The 20218-nt window shown below is 43.4% G+C and overlaps 1 protein-coding gene across 1 annotated transcript in view; it reads left to right on the forward strand.

Annotated features, from left to right (window-relative positions):
- Positions 1 to 20218, forward strand: part of LOC135881502 (netrin-4-like) — a 71323-nt gene that overhangs the window by 28984 nt on the left and 22121 nt on the right. Inside the window, exons 4-5 of the mRNA XM_065408169.1 lie at positions 10249 to 10375; positions 12554 to 12742. Of these exons, the coding sequence (XP_065264241.1) occupies positions 10249 to 10375; positions 12554 to 12742 (316 nt within the window). The remainder of the gene's footprint in view (positions 1 to 10248; positions 10376 to 12553; positions 12743 to 20218) is intronic.

Here is a 20218-nt window from a genome sequence, read left to right on the forward strand (position 1 = left end):
ACAATATTGTCCATGCTGTTGGCACAGTCATTGTAAACTATGACTGGATGTCTCTTATTTTTTTCCATTAGTCTCAATGGAACAGGGGTTTTGTGCCATCAAATGACTTCACGGGGCAGAAGGTGAAATAGTTTTGATGAAATAGATTTCATGAGTGATTCATACCCCAGGAGACAACAAGGAGTATGTATCCTAGTACTTACACTGAGACAAGGGTGAGTGTTTTGCCTGGGTAAGGACTCAGTAAGAACTAAGGATGGGCTTCAGGATCCCTGTATCAATTCCCCTGAAGGCGCAGTGCCCTTCATGTGGCAGAAGATGTTTTATAGAACATATTAAGAAACAAATCAATGGGCATCTTGAGATTTAAGATTGTTATGCCCTTTTAAACCTTTTGATTATTTAATAAAATGGTACTTCTAGGAAATGCAAAGCATACGAGCATTTTAAATAAACTCTTCCTCTCAATGCTGGGTTTTGCTTTTTATGGATTATTTCATTGGTATTTTTGTCTGGCAGCAGCTGATATTTCCTAGGTTAAATTTAGCATCTCTATAACTACGCTCATATTTCTCTGTACAAAGTTCCTGTAAATTCCCTCCTTAGTCAAATAGGTGGGACACAAGACTAGGTGAAAAGCCTAGATCCAGCTCTTTTGGGCATTCTTCCATTTCAATGCAGAAAGTAAAAAGGAGAAAAAGTGATGGCCAAGAAATCTATGGGCAAACATCTCAAATTTGGGGTTTTCTTGCAGCAGCAATTACCCTTTTTCTTGTTTTCCCTTTGTCCTCTCTTACCCCCAAGTCATTTGGGAGATGCTGCAAAGATATGAAACATGATTTATGCATCATCTTTAGTATCCTTAGGTTTACACTCAAAGGGCAGAATTCTCCTCTCAGTTCTGCATGGGCTACAACATTTGGTTCTCCCTACATTATGGTGACATGACAGTGTGAGAGAAAAATCAGGACAGAGGGTGGGGAGTAATATGCGCCTATACAAGACAAAGCCCTAAATATAGGGACTGTCCCTATAAAATCGGGACATCTGGTCACCCTACCCTATGTGAATAGATCTTTCATGGATGTCAGTGAAGGAGAAATACTTATTGAAGCTGGGCGATGCCATGAAAATTACAGAGGAGCATTTTGTTGTAAGTGTAGGACATGGGCATCAGTTTGGAAAGGAATGAATGCCCTGACTAGGCACATCTGTGTTCCTCCTTGCCAGAGGATGTTGTGAAGGCCAAGACTATAACAGGGTTCAAAAAAGAACTAGATAAGTTCTTGGAGGATAGGTCCATCAATGGCTATTAGCCAAGATGGACAGGGATGGTGTCCCTAGCTTCTATTTGCCAGAAGCTGGGAATGGGCGACAGAGGATGGATCACTTGATGGTTACCTGTTCTGTTCATTCCCTCTGTGGCACCTGGCATTGGCCACTGCCAGAAGACAGGATACTGGGCTAGATGGACCTTTGGTCCGACCCAGTACGGCCATTCTTATGTTCTCTGTGTTTTTTTTAATTGTTGGACATAGTGGAAAATAGCCCCTCCCTCCTCCCTTCCCCCCCCCGTTTCTGTGGGAGGTGCAAGGATATCTGTTGTGATGTACTGAGGGCCTTGCTGTAGGACTCTGTAGGGCACAAGGAACAGCGGTCAAGTTTAGGTTGCAGTTAGCTAACATTTGGTAGCTAAGCCCAACCTTTTTCCTAGCGTACATCTAGAACATACAAAGGAGCTTAGAGCGCAGACAGAGAGCACAGACAGTGAATGGCTTCTAGACAAGCTTCCAGTCCATTTGCCAAATATTTCCCAATTCTTTTTTTAGTGCAAATGAAACAATAATAAATATGGGACAAAGGAAGGTCATTGTGTATCCAAAAAGTGATTTATAAAACTCAGTGCAGAACCACTGGCTGTCGACAAGTGTTGGGGGCGTTTTGTTTGTTTTTGGTGCCCTCATTGCCAGGAAATTCACATGAATTGCCTCAGACATCAGTTCCTCTTCTTTATTACCTTGTTTACAGAGAAGAATTGTACTTTTTTCTGGGCCTGATCCTACACAATTGCAGCCAAAGGGAATTTTCCCATTGATTTAAATGGGAAAAGGATCTGGCCCTATCTGCAGTTTCTTGTTTGGGGTAAGGTGGAGTTGAAACAAGGGTCACATAAGGTAAAACTTGTTTTTCTACAGCACTTTGCTTGGTGACTTGGCTGTCACCCCCCTTTTGCAAATATTATCTCCTAACAAAATACCTTGTGCTGTTCCACTGATAATCCTCTAACTAAGTTTCCACAGTCTCTGATGGATCCAAGTTGTGCCAGACTATGTGACCTCCAAGACTCAGTGCTGCCAGGAGCTGCTCTCTGTTGAAGATGGCAATTCAAAAAGCAGTTTTTGCTGTGGGGGGAAATTAGCCTCAGTTAGGTGACTATCATCAGGAATGTTAATGTATTGTAGGCCACCTCAGAATGAGTTCTAGGGTCGCTCTACTGTTTTGCCTGAATAAGGACTGAGTTAGGACTCCAGGGTCTGGCGCTCCCCATTCGAAAGAACAGGAAGAGATAACACCGTCTATGTAACAATAAGTAGTTTGTTTAAGTTTCATGGACCACAAGTAAAGAACATTCTATCCCTGGCATCTTTGCTAGCCCTGTTAGATACAAGGTTTTTCCAGAACTCCCTGCTGGAGCGTTGGATGAAGAAAGATGGCTAAGTTTCAGATATTGTCTGAGAGAGAAGCTGCCATAGCTAGCATCACAGATAGGTTCACTTGGATTTGCTCAGGAGCAGCTGTGGTGGAGCAGAGGGCTCCATGCAGTATGGTGCCCAATGTGCCACAGATGAGAACCGACTTCAAAACTCTGGCTTTGAGGGTATGTTTACACTGCAGTTAAACACCCATGGCTGGCCTGTGTCAGCTGACTCGGGCTCGCAGGGCCCAAATCCAAGTGTCTACACCACAGTTAAATAGCCCCGTGAGCCCAAGTCAGCTGACACAAGCCAGCTGTGGATGTTTAATTGCAGTGTAGACATACCCTGAGTGACAGTCAAGTTCCCCAAAATTATCTAAACTAAGGCTAGAGATGAATGTTCAAACCCATCTAAAAGGCCAAATCCAGAATTTTTCTTTCTTTCTTAGGCAAAACTTCCACTAAAATCAATGGGTATATTGCCTAAGTAATGACTGAGTAAAATCTGAGTAAGGGCTTCTGGACTTGGCTCAAGTTTTTGTTGTTGTTGTTAGCTCATGTAGACGGTGAGGAACATTCCTACGTTAAGCTAAATCTCTGTTGTTGCCTGGCACTAGAAACAGGGCCCAAACCAAAACTCAGCATCACTAAACTTTGGAGTTGTTTGAGATTCAGGCCTGAATGTTCTAAACAGTCTTGTCTTTATTATGGGCAAAGCCTAAACCCCAGATTCAAATACTCTCCAACTTTGGGACGGACACCATCCCAGTCTGGAAAGTGCATTTGTCCTGGTATGAATTTCTTGTGGACTATTCCCTGCTAGTACATCCAGCAGCACTAAAAGGGTCATGGTAAGCAAATCTCAGATTTCAGAGGTTCATTTCAGTTCAAATAAGGACCCAATTGTTTGAGTTCTTCTGCAAAATATTTCTGAAGTCTGAGTTTCTTGGGTCTCCAAAATTGAGCTCAAAGTCTCAAAGAGCAGGTACCCTGAGAGGATTTCTGCTACTTCCTAATCCCAGATGGGCGAGAATACCATGAGAAAAGCCAGCCCAGTGGTATTTTGACACTTTAATGTCCAGCTACAATTGCGGGGGCACTTAAAAATGAAAATTTAATGAATAAAGTAGTTAACCAAACATTTTAGAATCACCAATGTTTGGGTTTGCATTTTGGGTGAGGGTTCAGGTCAGTTCTTTATCCAGATTGATTCACACAGCCCTAATTTTTGGAACGCACCCATTCTACTGTTGAGCTCTGAATGAAATTAGGTTGTTAGCCCCATTCCTTCTTACAAAGGAGGCTAACTTGCTGTGCCCGTACTATTATTATTCACTATACCCTGAAAATATACTGTAATGTACTGCATCTTTATGTATCAGCTGCCCTCTGCTAGTTAGAATCAGAACTACTCAACCTGGGGGTCATTGATCCTGTATTGCTAACATCTAATGGAGATTCTCCATTAGCTGAAATAGGGATTGTGCTTTTGAAGCAGGAGGATCTGAGTTCTGTCCATGCTGTCAGTGTGAAGTTTTGAGTGGCTGTGGTGTACAGCATAGCAGCAAATATGATAAAGCCCTTGGTGACCATGTTATCATACAGTGAGCATGTAGTCTAGGATTGTAAATTCGAGTAAAATATATTTCCCGCATCCCTCTGCCACATGTAGTGTGGAATTAATCTTATTACTGTCTTGAAAATCTCTTTTACTAATGATGAAGGCTCTGAATCAGGAAACTTACCTATTCAGGAAGGCTGTTTAAGTGCTTTCCCGAATCAAGGCCTGAAAGAGCATTCTATGTTACACACACAATTTTTGTAGGAAGCAACATTTCTACTCCACTTCTTTGACTTTAAACTATTTTGTGTGATGGGGTTACAAACTAACTCCCTATCTGAGACTCTATTAACTTTTAATCACAGCCTTTTATTAAATGTAATGGTTAAGAATGAAATGTAAACCATTCAAAAGTAGTCTCATTTTATTGCTTAACTGGTTAATTACTGGTAGGTTGGTGGGTTTTTTTTGTTTTGTTTTGTTATTTTAATCACTTAATTGCTGAAGAACCACACTCATCCTGCCAGTAGAAACCTTTGATTGGAAGCACTTGGAAATACACTTAGGGCTGGTAAAATGGTTTAATGTTCCTTATATTGCCTTCAGGGGGTTGTTTTTCTTTTTTAAAGATTAGGGAGGGGGGGAATAAATAATCAGATCTGTTTAAAACTATCAAAGACCATTTGAGGCCAACATCTCTCCCAAAGATTCAAGTACAGCAAATCTCAGAGGGTGTTTATTTGGTTTCCATTCGTTACAAGCTGTCCAAAATTAGACTCGATTCAAGCCACTGATACTCTAGCAAATCCCAGGGTCATGGCAGTTTTTTTGTACAGGTGAATATCCACAGTAACGATGTAAGTATACCAGCTGCTGAGCTCCCTGCACTCTGCTACATGAGCCTCATACGCCAACTAAAAATAACAATATCACCCAGAATGTACTTTACTGTTTATCATTATCAGACGTTAATATTAACTGAGTACTGTAAAGTGAGATAAAGGAAGGAATTTATAGCCACAAACATTGGATTGACCACTGTAAATCCCAATTCCATTAGTCGGTGGAGTTACATCAGATTTACACACTAGTATAAGTGACAGGAGAATTTGGCCCACTGGTGTGAACAGATGGTGTTGAAGCTTCTCCATTACACAGCCATGGCAGGGCTCCCTGGTGCTAACCTGTTATGTCTATGCTGGGAATCCAAAGCTCTCTGTTAATGTACTTTAGGTCTGACTTACAGACACCACTTCTCCTCTCTCCTGAAAGCCAGTTCTGGGTTTCTCCCCAGCAGAGCTGGCCACTCATGCCAAAGTGTTTGGTGCTTTTGTGATGTGGACCAAAAGAATCTAGGATGTGACCACCAAACTCATTTTCACCATTTGATCTGAGTAGATTTGAACTGTGGTAAAAGTTCAGGTTAATGCATTGACCCAGTAATATACTGAGCCTCCTTCCTCTTCCTCACTTGAAATAGCTAGTCTCCATTCAATGGGGTAATCATTGGAACCAGGTGACCTACTGCATCTCAGAAGTACTGTAATTGTAATGTCCTATGTTCCTCAGGCTTTATGTCAGCACAGCAGCTATTATTTGCATGCTATTTGGTAGGCACTGACAATATGCTCACCACTATACAAGACAGAAGAGGGCAGCCCTGCCCAAAGACACAGAAAAGTCAAGCCTGCACTGAGACAGAAAATATGAAACCAGATTGAGATGTTGGCTGGGTGGAGTCATGCATGAGATTGAAGGTGCAGACAAGAAGTTGATGCTTGATGCATTGGGCAACAGAGCGACAGACAGCTCTCAAATATCCCCCACTAGGCCTGACTTGCAGTCACAGGAGATTGAGTACCAGACAAAGGCCAGATTGGGGACTTGAAACCCTCAAAGGCCCAGCTCACTTTATGACATCCCTTTGTTGTAATGTATGAATTTTGTCTCTTTGTGAGATCATGAGCAGCATTCCCTACATTATGCCTTTGTCACTGTTCAGAAAGTGACTTGGTCTGGCCAGCCTGTGGATTCACCTAACTCATTACTGCCACATTACTGACTTTCTTCATTGTTGTTCTCTAGTGAACTTGGGGAAAGCTGATTCATTAGCCGTCCAGGAGACTGAAGCCCTCTGTTTATCCACAGAGCAGGTGCCACACTGCCTAACCCACCTTCTCCTGCCAGGATCTCTCAATCCTGTTTTACAGAAGCTCCTTTGAATGAGATGGACATTCATTCTCCTCAGACAATGCCTACAAGGGTAACAGTCATGATGAGAGGGGTAATACAGACACATGAACTTAGACCCACCTACTCAGATCACATAGACCAACACCACATGACATGAATGGGTAATAGCCCTCAGTCACTCCTAACCTTGTCAGGATTTGAACTGGTGACCTAAATGTGGAAAGTACTGCAACCCATCAGTAATCCCTTCTGCCATTCGGTCCCCTAGGGCTTTGCATGCTTGAAAAAGTTGAAATAGTCTTTTCATTTGACCACACAAAATGATTGAACAGGTTCATGAATTTCCCTCTAAGGATCAAATATTAATATCAGAAATCACAGACATCTGATATAGCCAAAAATCCCTTTGGGGAACCAGAGAGCATGCAAGCACCTCTCAATTTGGGGAGGTCATAAGGACAACAGGGATTAGTTTGAGGCAGACACGGGCAGAGGAGTGTTTCACTGTTTCTCATGAGACCAACGACAACTACCCATAAATGGTCCCCTTCCTAAAAGCCTGTAAGTGACTTGCTGCTGACATGGTTGCAAACTGCTATGTCCAAAACTGTTCTGGCGACACTACAAAGTGAATACACAGCCCAAAGACAAACATTTTCTCCGAATCAGCAACAGTTGCTCAGTTCTGGACGGCTTCCAAACTTAACCTTCATTCAGTAGCAAAATAATGAAATACACTGACAGCAGCCAAGGAACAGCAGCAGCAAAAACAGCAACAATTACTAAAAAGATAAAAGAGCTCAACCAGAGAGAGGGAAAAAATCAAAAGAGTGAGGTATGATGTAGAACTGAATGGAAATACTATGCATATTCTGCTTTACATAATGGTTCCAGCCACTTAGAATTCTCTCGTCAAGTGTGGTTTGCATGCTCTTTATTAATCATTTTATGTCTGTTAACATCAGATATGTATGGTTAGGGTTCAGGAATTAAAGAATCAGAGAAATTAAAGAGGGAAAAGACCTATTGGGTAAATCTCTCTCTTTCTCAACTGCCCATGACAATGATATGTGAGGGTGATACTTGATATTGGGCAGGTAAAGTATGAAAGAGTCTCTAGTGGTCACTTGGGGGCTTTCAGTCAAGCTCTGTGTCTTTCTAATAGATATGCTATGATTCAACTAAGTTACTGGGCTCAGTTCAGGAATCACGGGATGTAATTTTGTGGCCTTTGTCATGCAGGAGGTCAAACTAAATGATCATAATAGACCCTTCTGTAATCAGATTTAGGGGTTTGACATGGTTGACCGTCTTGCATCCTGTTCTGGAGAGACACCACATAATGTGCTCGATATCACATCTCCCTGAGGATTACTGGTGTTGAGTTCTGAGAGAGAAATGCATACCCTGAAGTCTGTGTTCAGTCTTCCGTGAGGAGGCAGCCAACCGCTCTGTGAGGCGGTCAATCTGCCAGCTGGCTGTACAGGAGCAGTGGCATCAGCTGCAGCCTGTCCCTTCTGCTAGCTGCATGAAATATCTGGTCTGAGAGGATTAGAAACTGGAGGAGTAGGGAGCAAATTGCTGCAGGGAGCTGGAGTTGGGGTTGGGATAGGAGAGAATGCTAAGGTAACAGTTATTTTTAACATTTTTCTCATAATCTCAAATTACCTACAACGATGAGGTTGGGGGATGGAGGAGTTCAAATATAAAATCTGACTTTCGGGAAAGGCTATGGAAAATCATAACTCACATTAGCAGTGAGATTAAAGGATAAAATTAGATTCACGCTTCAGTCAAAAATGAAATCTCAGTCTTCACTTTGTGTGTCACGTGCACTGGGCCAGGGTTGTGACCATGTGGCTATAGGGCTTAGTCACCAGTGTGCCTGCCCTGCTGTTAAGAGCATTTCCCGTGATGTACATCTCAGTGACGGATAGCCACTAGCCTGACAGGTGGAAAAGCAGAATGTGAACTTACCTTTTCCATCTCCTGCCTCCTAGGCCAAATATCAGGCACTTCCTGAAGGAGATTCATTCTTCCAAAAGTAATAATCTTCCTTCCTTTGCAAGACCATGCAAGCAGAGAACTTGGATCTCCTGTTTAAAAAGGCCCTCTTCTGTCACAAAAGTTCTCAAGAAACTAGATTTGTAGAGTCCTGTGTGCTCAGGTATTAACAGTTCTTGGATGCACTCAGCCATTGTGCATTAAACAACAACCAGCAATGGGGGCCAAGGGGCTTCTTGTCTTCTTTGCCTGCTTATCTGGTATTCCACTGTACTACTGTCCTGTTAAATAGTGGAGGGCAAAACCTTTCCTCCATGCATTTGCCACAATCTGATACTGTACTGTGAGGTTACTTGGAACACTTACACTAGCATCTCTTATTCTGAGGGAAGCTCTTCTCTTCCGCTCACACCTCCCAAAGTGAATATACAGTTTTGCTATTCACATTAGCCTAGTAATGACTTTGCCAACTGGGTACCCGGAATGAGAGCTTTGTTGCCATCTGTCACAGGTTCACTTGAACTAACAGAGCAACTTGCAAAGCAAGCTCCCTTTAATTTTACAGCACTCAACTGATATCCAACTCAGGGCTTTAAATTCAACCCTGTAAAACAAAACAATATTTTCCTGGCTCCACTAAAAGATGCAGTCAAAGTTAGGCCCCTGACCAAGCTGGGCATTTGGATTAAGACAGTGGACGACGACGACACCTACCTCAGCTTCACCCAGAATTGCCTCCCCTAGAGGAAGCAGCTAGCCCTTTTTACCTTGCCCGCTGGGCTCTGATTGGCTTCTGCCTGCTTCCAGCCCTTCTAGCTGCTGCTGGACCAATTATTGTTGGCTCCACTAGCAGCTGATCCTGGGTGGCCTCTCTAGGAGCTCTTGGAGGACTAAACTCACTGCTCTTTTCACCCAAAAAGTGGGCAGGGTGTGCCAAGGCAGCAGGGCTTCAATGGGGGGAGGAATAGCTCAGTGGTTTGAGCATTGGCCTACTAAACCCAGCATTGTGAGTTCAATCTTTGAGGGGGCCATTTAGGGATCTGGGGCAAAAATCTGTCTGGGGACTGGTCCTGCTTTGAGCAGAGGGTTGGACTAGATGACCTCCTGAGGTCCCTTCCAACCCTGATATTCTATGACTCTATTCACTGGTTCAATCAAAATAAGCAGTCAGTTAGGCCTCTGACCAGGCTATGCTTTTGGATTAAGACAGGGGAGATCCTTCCTCCCCGTCCCTGCTTCACTCAGGACTGCCCTCCTGGAGGAAGCATCCCACTCTTTTTTACCTTACCTTCTACACCCCAAGCAGCATGACCTAGTAGCTAGAGCACTACACTAGGATCAAGGGGACCTGGGTTCTTTTCTTGGTTCTGCTGGTGGTCTTGGACAAATCACCAACCTGCTATGTGCCTTAGTTTCCCCATGGGTAAAATGAAGATAAGGATACTGACTGACCACCTTTGTAAAGCACTTTGAGATCTATGGTGAAAAGCTCTATATAAGAGCCAGGTATTATTATTCCAGCAGGGGGCATCAAATGCCTGGCACACCTCATCACCCATTCAGAATCTGACCCCAAAATTACAGGAGGGCAGAGAATGAACCCACATTATTAGAGACTTCATGAGGCAATAAAGCTGCATGTGTAGGAATTCTAGACGGCTGTAGGCTTTGTGAGAGTGCTGGGGAGCTGTGAGAAGGAACTGTGCAGGAGAAATCCTCCTCACTCAGAGGCTGTGCTGTGCTCTGTCCTGTTAATTTTTTCAGCTGCTTGAACATATTCTCCTTCCCCTGACAGGTCCATGGGAAGTGTGTGTGCAGACACAACACAGCAGGGAACCACTGTGAAAGGTGTGAACCATTATACAATGACCAGCCTTGGAAGCCAGGAGATGGAAAAACTGGGGCACCAAATGAATGCAGAAGTAAGTGGGGGGCAGGGGGGGAGCTTAATGATTCAGGGTGTCAGGGCAATAAATCACCGTCCAAGTAGGCAAGGCTCTATAATAGACAATTCACCCAGTTTGGATTTATGGTGCTCTTGCAGCAGATGGGGAATGAATTGCTAGGTAACTGCTAGGAAATCCTTTCAATCAAAGTATTTTTTAATGTAGCTGGTCTATGTGATCTATTGCAATATAGAACATACAAGGCAGAATTCTGCTCTTCAAAGAGAAACATTCCCTCATTCATTTCACCATTCCCAAGCATGAGTCTCTACAGAGCTGTAGTAGGCTAAGAAAGCTTAAGGAGATAAGTTTAATGGGGGGAAAAGTAAGGTTCAGTGATCTCTGTCCTTGGCATGTGCATGGGAACAAGGTTTCAGGAATGTTTTGATTTGAGTTGATTCCAAGTCTATATTTATTATGAGATATAATTATATTATGTACTTATTAATAACTAGAAATTTATTTCAACCAACCTCCAGCCCCCCCTCCCCCTTCCCCAATCCAAACAAACTTGGGCATTTGTGTGATGAGAATCAGAATCCAAACTTGGATCTGGATCTAAATTTCACAGGCGACGCCTGTTTATATAGTGTCCTGAAACAACACCCCAGTTCTGAGCACTCCGAGACTTAGGGAGGTTTGATTTCTATATGGTGGACTCATCCAAAGCCCTGGATCCAAACACCCCAGAACCTTGGAGTGAAGTCCAACTCTGGATCAGATCTGTCCATCTCTATTTTTTTTCTCATCCAGCACTAAAGGTGTGCACGGTGCTTTACAAAACACGAAGTATAGCATTGCTGCTCCAAACAGTTTACAGTCTAAACTGGATGGGAAAAAAGCCAACAGGGTTTCCAAGTGGGAGATTCTAATTGGAGCAGAACAGACAGAGTCGTAGTTGATCAATCTAGGAAAATAAAGTGGACTTTCAAGTTTACTAATGATGGCTACAGGTTTGTTATAACATATACTAATTTTAGTAGGATCAGATTGCATGCTTCAAGCTAGAACTGCAGGATGTTGAAACAATCCTGAAAAGTCTTTATCTTTTTGTTATTATATTTGCATTGCTAAAGCAAAATTATGAGTGGCTAGAGCTGGTTAGAACACAGGGGAGGTTCTGCAGAAAATTTTGACAATATGGCAAAAAATCAAAATCTGAAATCTTTCAGCCAAAAACTAAAATATTTTGGCCAAAAAACAAAATGTTTCAACCAAATATTGAAATATTTTTATTCCAAAATGCTGTCACGGTGCCTCGTATGAGTTGTAGTTCAGTTGTCTCATGTTCCCTTTCTTTTCTACAGGATGGTTCCCTGGTTGGACTGCCTCTCCATGGTGCCTCATGGTTTTCCCTCTTGTTGAGAAGTGGTGTATCCTGGGAGTCGTATGGCTATGGTGCATCATGGAAGATGAAGTCCAGCTGAGGAACCCAGCCATAGAGAATGGGGATATGAGTCAACTGAACTACAAGTTTCATAAGGCACTGCGGCAGCATATATGAATCTAAATTCTGGGGTTTGGGCCAAAATATTTCTGTTTTCAGGCATTTGGTTTTTTGACAAAAACAGACACTTTAAAAAAAATGTAGTTGAAAACACAATTTTCTGTCCCAAGCCAGTTTTGACAGGAAATTTTCAACTAGCCGTAGTAGTGATAAATCTGTTATGGCCAAAGGGCTCAGTTCTATAGGTGGAAATAAACAGGACAACACTAAAAGTAGAGATGGTCCAAGCCACATAGTTTAGATCTAGATTTGGATCTTAGCTTTCCCAAAGTTAGGCAGTGTTCAGATCTGGGGTTTTGGTCCAGGCCCACCTGTAATTTAATTTAGATACTTAGATAAGGTATACAGTTCGTGACAACTGGCTTTTTCACCTGACTGTCAGTCTTTCTTAGGATTTACTAGGAGTCTCATTCTGCTTTGACATTTCTGTTTTTAATGTAAACCTGTTACCCAGGGTTCTTTCAACCCACTTTACTGGTTTGCCAAAGTCTCCCCATACAAACCCAGGAAGGCAGGCAAAAGAAAAATGTTTGGCATAAATTAATTTGGTCCTAAGTTCATTGCAATGAAACTGTCACATGAGTGATACTGTAGGCTCCGTGCTTTATAAACGTGAGTGAGAAATGCATTTCCCTGCTCCCTAATAGAGTGCCGCTGTCACAACCATGCTGATAGCTGCCACTTCAACCTGAGTGTTTGGCTGGCATCTGGGAAACACAGCGGTGGAGTATGTGACAACTGCAAACACAACACGGAGGGACATCGATGTCAAAGGTGCAAACCAGGATTTTACAGAGATAGGGGAAAACCTATGTCTTCCCCAGAGGTCTGCAAACGTAAGTCCAATATAATACAGTACAAATGAATGGTGAAAGCTGTTTAGGGCTACACATTACAGAGTGAGCTGAGCCATCCAGCCCATTAAAAGTATCTACAGGTATCTTGTGGAAATACATCATAAATACATTATCCTTTCCTCCGACCCTTGTTTCCAAGCTCTGGTTTCCTGATCAAGGACATTTTCCTCCTGACCCTGCCACCAAAGTCTGATTTCTATGTGGGATTGTGGAATGGTCAGATTTAAAAAAAAAAAATTCTCTGAAGCAATTTTATTTTTAGGGAAAGTTTATTCTGGTTGCGTTTGCATTTAAAATGCTCCTATCCTAGTGAGGCACACATTTTATTTAGTTGGATTTATCTGTATCTCACCCAAAAGGGGCCAACAGCGTCCGTGTGTGTATGTTCTAACTGCTGTGAGGCTCCAATGAGCCACAGGTTGATTTTGCATTCTCTCCACAGACAAATATGAATAATATTGGCTGCAGGGGGATGGGTAGGGAGTTTGAGCCGCTGAGCTCCCTCCCACATCTCACACCTTTGATCCCACCTAGTATTCCCCAGGAAGGTTTCTGTTTGTAACAATCCATCATTTCGTTCATCTCCTCCTCTCTCCCCCCCCGCCCGGATACTTCCCTTTCTCTGCCTCTGGATGAAGCTTGTTCTCTCCCCTATGCAATCATGATTCCTCCCCCACCCCCGTCCACGCAGTCATCAACACAGAAGAACTGCCTCCTTTGTCACCTGTGTTCATTCCCATTGTCAGCCATTGCTTCTGAAGTTCTCCTGACCCTTTGACCGGCCTGATCAAGGTTCCTCTAGACACTCGGGTTACACGTGCGCTTCTTGCTGGGACCAGCTGGCTTGCGATAGCGCTTGAACTTTCAGTGCACAACATGCCCTATGTTTCTGATCCTTTGTATTCACCTTTCATTGGCTCTTAGAGCCAGCTCTGTCTCCTCCCAATTCTTTCTTTTTGATTTTTTGAACCTTGCGACAAAGCTCATTGATCAGGGGAGGAGGCAGGGCTTCCTTGGCGGTGTTCCCAATTGTGTTTGATGGTGCCCAGCTTTCCAGGGATTTTTCTGCTAGTTTGTTTCTGCTCTGAGAGGACTTGCCGTATGCAAAGATTTGTAATGAGAATAAATTCTTGTTCCAGTAGATTAGATTTCAAGTCTTATGGCACCTGAAGGAATCAATGTACAGGCTCTTGTATTTGACAGCAAGGTAACAGTGCAGTAACCAGCAGTGTGTGTAATAAGATAATCATTGAAGTCAGGAACATTAAAGAGTAGCAGAGAAGAGAAAACATTATTTAAAAATACAACCGATCTGTGAGGAAACCCTAGAACAGGCTGCCCGGGTGAAATCGGACCCTGAGCCTACCTACACGTCTTTTGTCTGGTCTGGCTACCGCCTTCTCGGCACATCTTGCCAATACTCTGCAAAACGAACAGGAAAACATTTCAGAAGGATGCAGTCGAACAAGCGGAAATATACCCTGTTCAAACAGAACTACTCCTGTGGTGGCAGCATTATAAGTAATAGCATTTTTCCCAGCAAGATGGTTAATGCCAATAGAAGGCTCCCTGCAACTGTTCCCATCATGTATAACTTCTGCATTAAGACTCCAATTCTGTATAGCACTTATGCACATATGCATGACTTTAGGCACTTGGGACTGAAGTCAATGGGACCACTCACGCACTTAAAGTCACACACAGTGCTTAACTGTTTGCTGGATCCTGACCTAAGGAACAGATAGGCACTTTCCTCTCTAGAGAACCCCCCTAGCTTTCATGGCTGATTTGTGAACTGCGGTTGCATTTGTGTGGAGCAGGGAGAAACATTCAGTCTTCAGAGCCTGTTCAGAGAGACATATTTTCACTGGGCATTAGTCTATGCCCTTTTCTATCTTATTTAAAGATGAAGGGGAGAATTCCTGCAAAGACATTCAGTTGGTTATCTAAATGGGCAGCTTTTTGAAGCTGAGAGCTGAGCCCCAGAAATTTCCCCGAGAGGGGTGTGGGTCAGTGGGTGCATGTATAAAATGCTGCATCTACACAGGTAATTTGCAGGAAATCTCCCACTGTTCTGCTATCACTGTTTAGCTCTACCAGTGACAGCACCTGTAAAAGCACTAGATAGAGCCCCCATACTCCACCGATGCAGCAGTTGTGGGGAGGAGAAGCATTGTGCCGGGTGGAGCAAAAGTAGGTTTGGTGCGGGGGAAAGATTCATCCCACAGGATCCCCCCTGATGCAAGAGCATTTACTGAAGCTTGGCACAGGGTTAAAGATTTATCCCATAGTGAACTTTAACGCATGGAGGTGCATTTCTGTCACACCTAGGGCGACCAGATGTCCTGATTTTATAGGACAGTCCCAATTTTTGGAGCTTTTTCTTACATAGGCACCTATTACCCCCCACCCCATCCCGATTTTTCACACTTGCTATCTGGTCACCCTAGTCACACCTCAGCGTGCCAATCACGACCTGAAGAACTACCAGGTCTGGGTGAATAGCTTTGTGAAGGATTGGGCATGCCACCTCCTACACATCCACTCATTTTGGCTGAGAAAACCTTGCAAATAGTACCAGAGTCACAACATTAAATAATGTTGACACGCGTCTGACGAAGTGGGTATTCACCCACGAAAGCTGATGCTCCAATACGTCTGTTAGTCTATAAGGTGCCACAGGACTCTTTGTTGCCTTTTACAGATCCAGACTAACACGGCTACCCCTCAGATACTTAACATTAAATAACTAAATGTTCTTTGGAAAATGTTGAAGAGAGCCATAATAAATTGGTCGTGGCAGACTGCACAGATGCTTTTGGTGTGAGCAACGTGGTTCTTGGCTTCACATTGATGAGGAAGGGGGAAGAAATACAGGGAATTAAAACTCACCATGTATTAACAGTAGACACTGAGCTGGGAACTAAAAGATGATGAAAAAGCTGAATGAAATGCTGTGTTAAGCCCTTTGAGTAATCATGCTTTAAGAGAGTGCTCTTCCATCCAGAGCAAAGTCTAAGTTAAGCTATGACAGCCCCCTCCAGCTCCCAAAAAGTTAGCAGGACTCTGCTAAGGCCCAGAAGGAATCTTTAGGCATTAGTCATAATAATCAGCAGCATTCTCTCTTAATCACTGCTAGGGGGAAAACGGGGTTGTTTAACAACTGGCTGCACTGGTGCTATCCAGATCCCCCTTCCCTGACTTCTCCATTTACGAGACTGAAAAGACAATTGCTTTAAAAAAAAAAACCCAGCTGAGATTTAACACGTAAATATGATTCTGCCGTTTCTTTTCATCTGGAGAGATCGCCCGTCTCTGACCCCTTCGCTTCTGCCGTTCCTAGCAGCTGGGGATGAATGGGAGCCAGGTCATGCACAGAGCCTTGTTTTGACACCGCTTAGATTAAAAAAAAAAGAAAAGGACATGAAAAGAACCACAGAGCACAGCACACACCTGCTTGTTACTGCGGGTGACAACACAGGATTAAACGGTTTGGATATAGGCTTGTATGGGAGCTTTGAGTCAGAAGCCTTGTGAAGCCTAATCGTTTCCCAACCAGTGGTCAGAAAAGCTGCTGTATCCTTGGCTCTTTCCTGTGGCTTATTTGGAGGCTTAAAGGATACTTCTGAACTGACACCATCTTTTGTACTCAGCCTTTGCTTATCCAAAAAAAAAAAAAAAAGCAAGTATGTAGGACCATCAGGCCAAAGTCTTCAGGGAAATGGGATTTTTACTCTAGCAATCAGCTTGAAAATGAAAATGTGCACACACACCCATCAACAAAGCTGCCCCTTCCCTTCCCTTCTTTCCCCTCTAGACAGATCTGTGAACCTCCCAGTTGTAATATTTGGGATTAATCGCATCTTTGTCAGAGTCACTATTTCAATCGGCCACACAGATGGTGACCGCACCCACACAGACTGTAGTGTATCCAATTTCCTTGATTTACGGGACATTGTTGAGTGGTTTTGGCCCCAAATTTGACCTGCTTTAAAAATAGTTCGAATTTGGTGGGGATTATATTCCAGATTCCAAAAGCTTTGGTTTGTTTTTAAATTTGGAAAAGATTGACTCTGCTGTTAACTGTGTTTTGCACCGTAGTTTTGACAGAAACGAAAGGTTAATTATCTCTGTCGGTATGTCTAAGGGGCAACCAGAAACCCGCAGCTGGCCCGTGCCAGCTGACTCGGGCTCACAGGGCTCAGGCTAAGGGGCTGTTTAACTGTGGTGTAGATGTTCCGGCTCAGGCTACAGCTCAAGCCCTGGGACCCTCCCACCTTGCAGAGTCCTAGAGCCCAGGTTCTAGCCCAAGCATCTAACGCTGCAATTAAGCATCCCCTTATAGCCCAAGCCCCGCGACCCCAAGTCCACTGGCATGGGCCAACCGTGGGGTTTTAATAGCACTGTCGACATACCATGAGAGTCTCTTACATGTGGGTTAATTGGAGTACTACATGCCTGCTATATTCATGTTGGTTGGAACCACATTGTTGCAACTAATATTATAGTTTACATCTGTATCTAATTAAGATACAGCTGGAGACAGCTGTGCTGAGAGCAGACAAAGATTTATCTGCTTTATGACTGTTTTCATTCCTTGGTTGTCAGCAGCATCCTGGCAAAAATCTTATAACAGCAGCTGCCAATAAAAATCCAAGTGGACATTTGTGATACTTCAGTGACCAACAACAGCCACCTCTAAGACACAACCATGTAATATTTTGTAGTGTAAATATTTTGCTGCTGTAAAGGGGAGAACCCAAATAAATAGGGCCCTACCAAGTTCACAGTCCATTTTGGTCAGTTTCATAGGATTTTAAAAATCAGAAAGTTCATGATTTCAGCTATTTAAATCTCAAATTTCACAATGTTGTAATTGTAGGGAGATTTTGACCCTTGTGGGGGGTCACAAGGTTATTGTAGGAGGAGGGGGGTTGTGGTACTGCTACCCTTACTTCTGCGCTGCTTCTAGCGGCGGCGCTGCCTTCAGAACTGGGCAGCTGGAGAGTGGTGGCTGCTGGCCGGGAGCCCAGCTCTGGAGGCAGAGCCACTGCCAACAGCAGCGCAGAAGTAAGGGTGGCCTGGTATGGTATTGCCACCCTTTACTTCTGCACTGCTGCTGGCACGGCGCTGCCTTTAAAGCTGGGCACCCGGCCAATAGCTGCCGCTCTCCAGCCACCCAGCTGTGAAGGCAGCGCAGAAATAAGGGTGGTAATACCGTGACCCATCTAAAATAACCTGGAAACCCCCCTGCAACTCCCTTTTGGGTCAGGATCCCCAATTTGAGAAACGGTTTCCCTTGTGAAATCTGTATAGCATAGGGTAAAAGCACAGAAAAGACCAGATTACATGGTCTGTGATGTGTTTTTCATGGCTGTGAATTTGGTAGGGCCCTACAAATAAACTATCTAGCTCTGTACCAGAATTGTCTATCCACTGTCCCTAACATCCCTTGACAAAAAGAAGGTAACGCATCCATTGTCACATTGGTTTGTGTTTCATTAGAAAGAGGTGGATGGAGAGAAAACTAGGGTTTACCAAAAAGGAAAAGAGCAAAAATCAGCAGAGAAAGACATTTTATTTACAAACACTGGGAAATACAAAAAACTCAGCTTGTAAGAACTTACTTATGACTCTTTAATCCTGAGGTTTATCATCAAATCTATTGTTATTTGACAGATAAAATCTGGTCATCAACAGCTGCCCTTCAGCATGCAACACACAGATTCATATTTTGGGAGTTACCTTAGCTACAGAATTGGGAGTTTGGTTATAATACTCTGGAAGCCAGACAATGCACACACCTGACTTGATACTCTAAATAAACGCAAACTGAGGGAAGTGTTCGTGAGCTACTTGTGTAACTCATCTGAAAGTGTCATGCATTTATTTGTTCAGTTTTGCTTTATGACCCGTCAAGAGCTGCCAAAGCTTCTAACTGGAGGCAATGCCTGCTTTTCATTTTTGGACCATCAACTTTCCTTACTTATGTCCCTGAACTAAATACATGCACTTTTTTCTCTACCTCCCTCCTTGGCCTCTGCTATCAATCACTACTCCCTTTGGCTGGGATGGTGAAATTCATATTCTTCACATATCTGACATCCTGTCCTCAGCTAGAGTAAGCTAGCATAGCTTCATTGGGGCTACACTGATTTACACCAGCTGAGGACCTGGCTCCAGATACGGAAACCTGGAAAGACAAGAGATGAGACCGAACAATCTGTAAAGAATAGAGATAAATCCAAACTAAAACTCCTGATCCAAACACCAGTGAACTTTGGGAAGGCTGGACCCTAATGATATAGTAGGGGAAATCAAGAACAAGGATTCAGACAAACCCGGACTGTGGCAAAGTTTGGATCTTTTTGTCTCAGACCTATCTCTAATGAGGAAAGCACCCATTTCCCATGTCCAAAGACCAAGGACAACATTTTCAAAAATGTCAACTAATATTAGATACCTCCATTTTTGGAGTGGCGTTTGGCACTTCTGAAAATCTGGGCCACAGTTTCTCAAGCTGAGCACCAAAAATCAAACGAGACTTTTGAAACGTTGGTGCAAATGTGCACTGTGATGTTACACCTGATTTTCAAATCCTGGTGAACAACAACCCTCAGATTGCTCCCAGGCTCAAGACTCCTGTGTGGCAGCCGCAGCAGATCCTGATGCTATTGTGCCACCAGCCAACAAGCTCATTGTGTGGAATACATTGCTCATTATAGTATGCTTATTTTCTGTCTTTAGGCTATTGTGCTAATGTTCCCTTGAAAACAACTGAATAGGATCCTTCTGCAACACAGTATAACAATATTATTAAAAATGTTGGCATGAAGTACACAGCTAGGACAGGGTGAAAATATAATATCTAATGGAAGATCACAAGGAAAATGCCCATTACACAAACTGCTGGGCACTGCTTTTTCACGTATTAGTATTCCCAAAAGAGATTTTCCTTTCTAAAGAACAAACATGATGATGCACATGAAAGTAAATCCATCATCACTGCTATTATCCTTCTTCATAGAGCTCCCTTCTTGGACAGGGATGTGTGGAATCAGTGTGTTCATTTGGTCTCTTATCTGTGAGCTCAGGAAGAAAAGTTGTTTGATCAGCAGTAGTGATGGGCAAACTTCAAAAGCTGGCCCCTGAGCCAAACATCTTGGGTGTCCAACATCTGACTGGAAATCCCTGTTAGGACAGGCCTTATCCCCAAGATTTTTGTTTCTTCCTTCTTGCAGGAGGATGAAATTGTGACATCTTGGCACTTCAGGCTTTGGTGCCAGCAGAAATCAAGAGGTGCCACAATGTTCAGAAATGAGAAGGAGCTAAAATATGAGCTGGACCTGAGTTTGGGGCGAAGATTCAGCTCATTTGTCCAAACCTATTCAAGCATCTGACATCAGCGGGCCAGATCCTCTCTTGTGATCCAGCCTGGTAGAGCTGCCCTGACAG

This window comes from Emys orbicularis, chromosome 7 (genome assembly GCF_028017835.1).
Source record: "Emys orbicularis isolate rEmyOrb1 chromosome 7, rEmyOrb1.hap1, whole genome shotgun sequence".
Classification (NCBI taxonomy): domain Eukaryota; kingdom Metazoa; phylum Chordata; order Testudines; family Emydidae; genus Emys; species Emys orbicularis.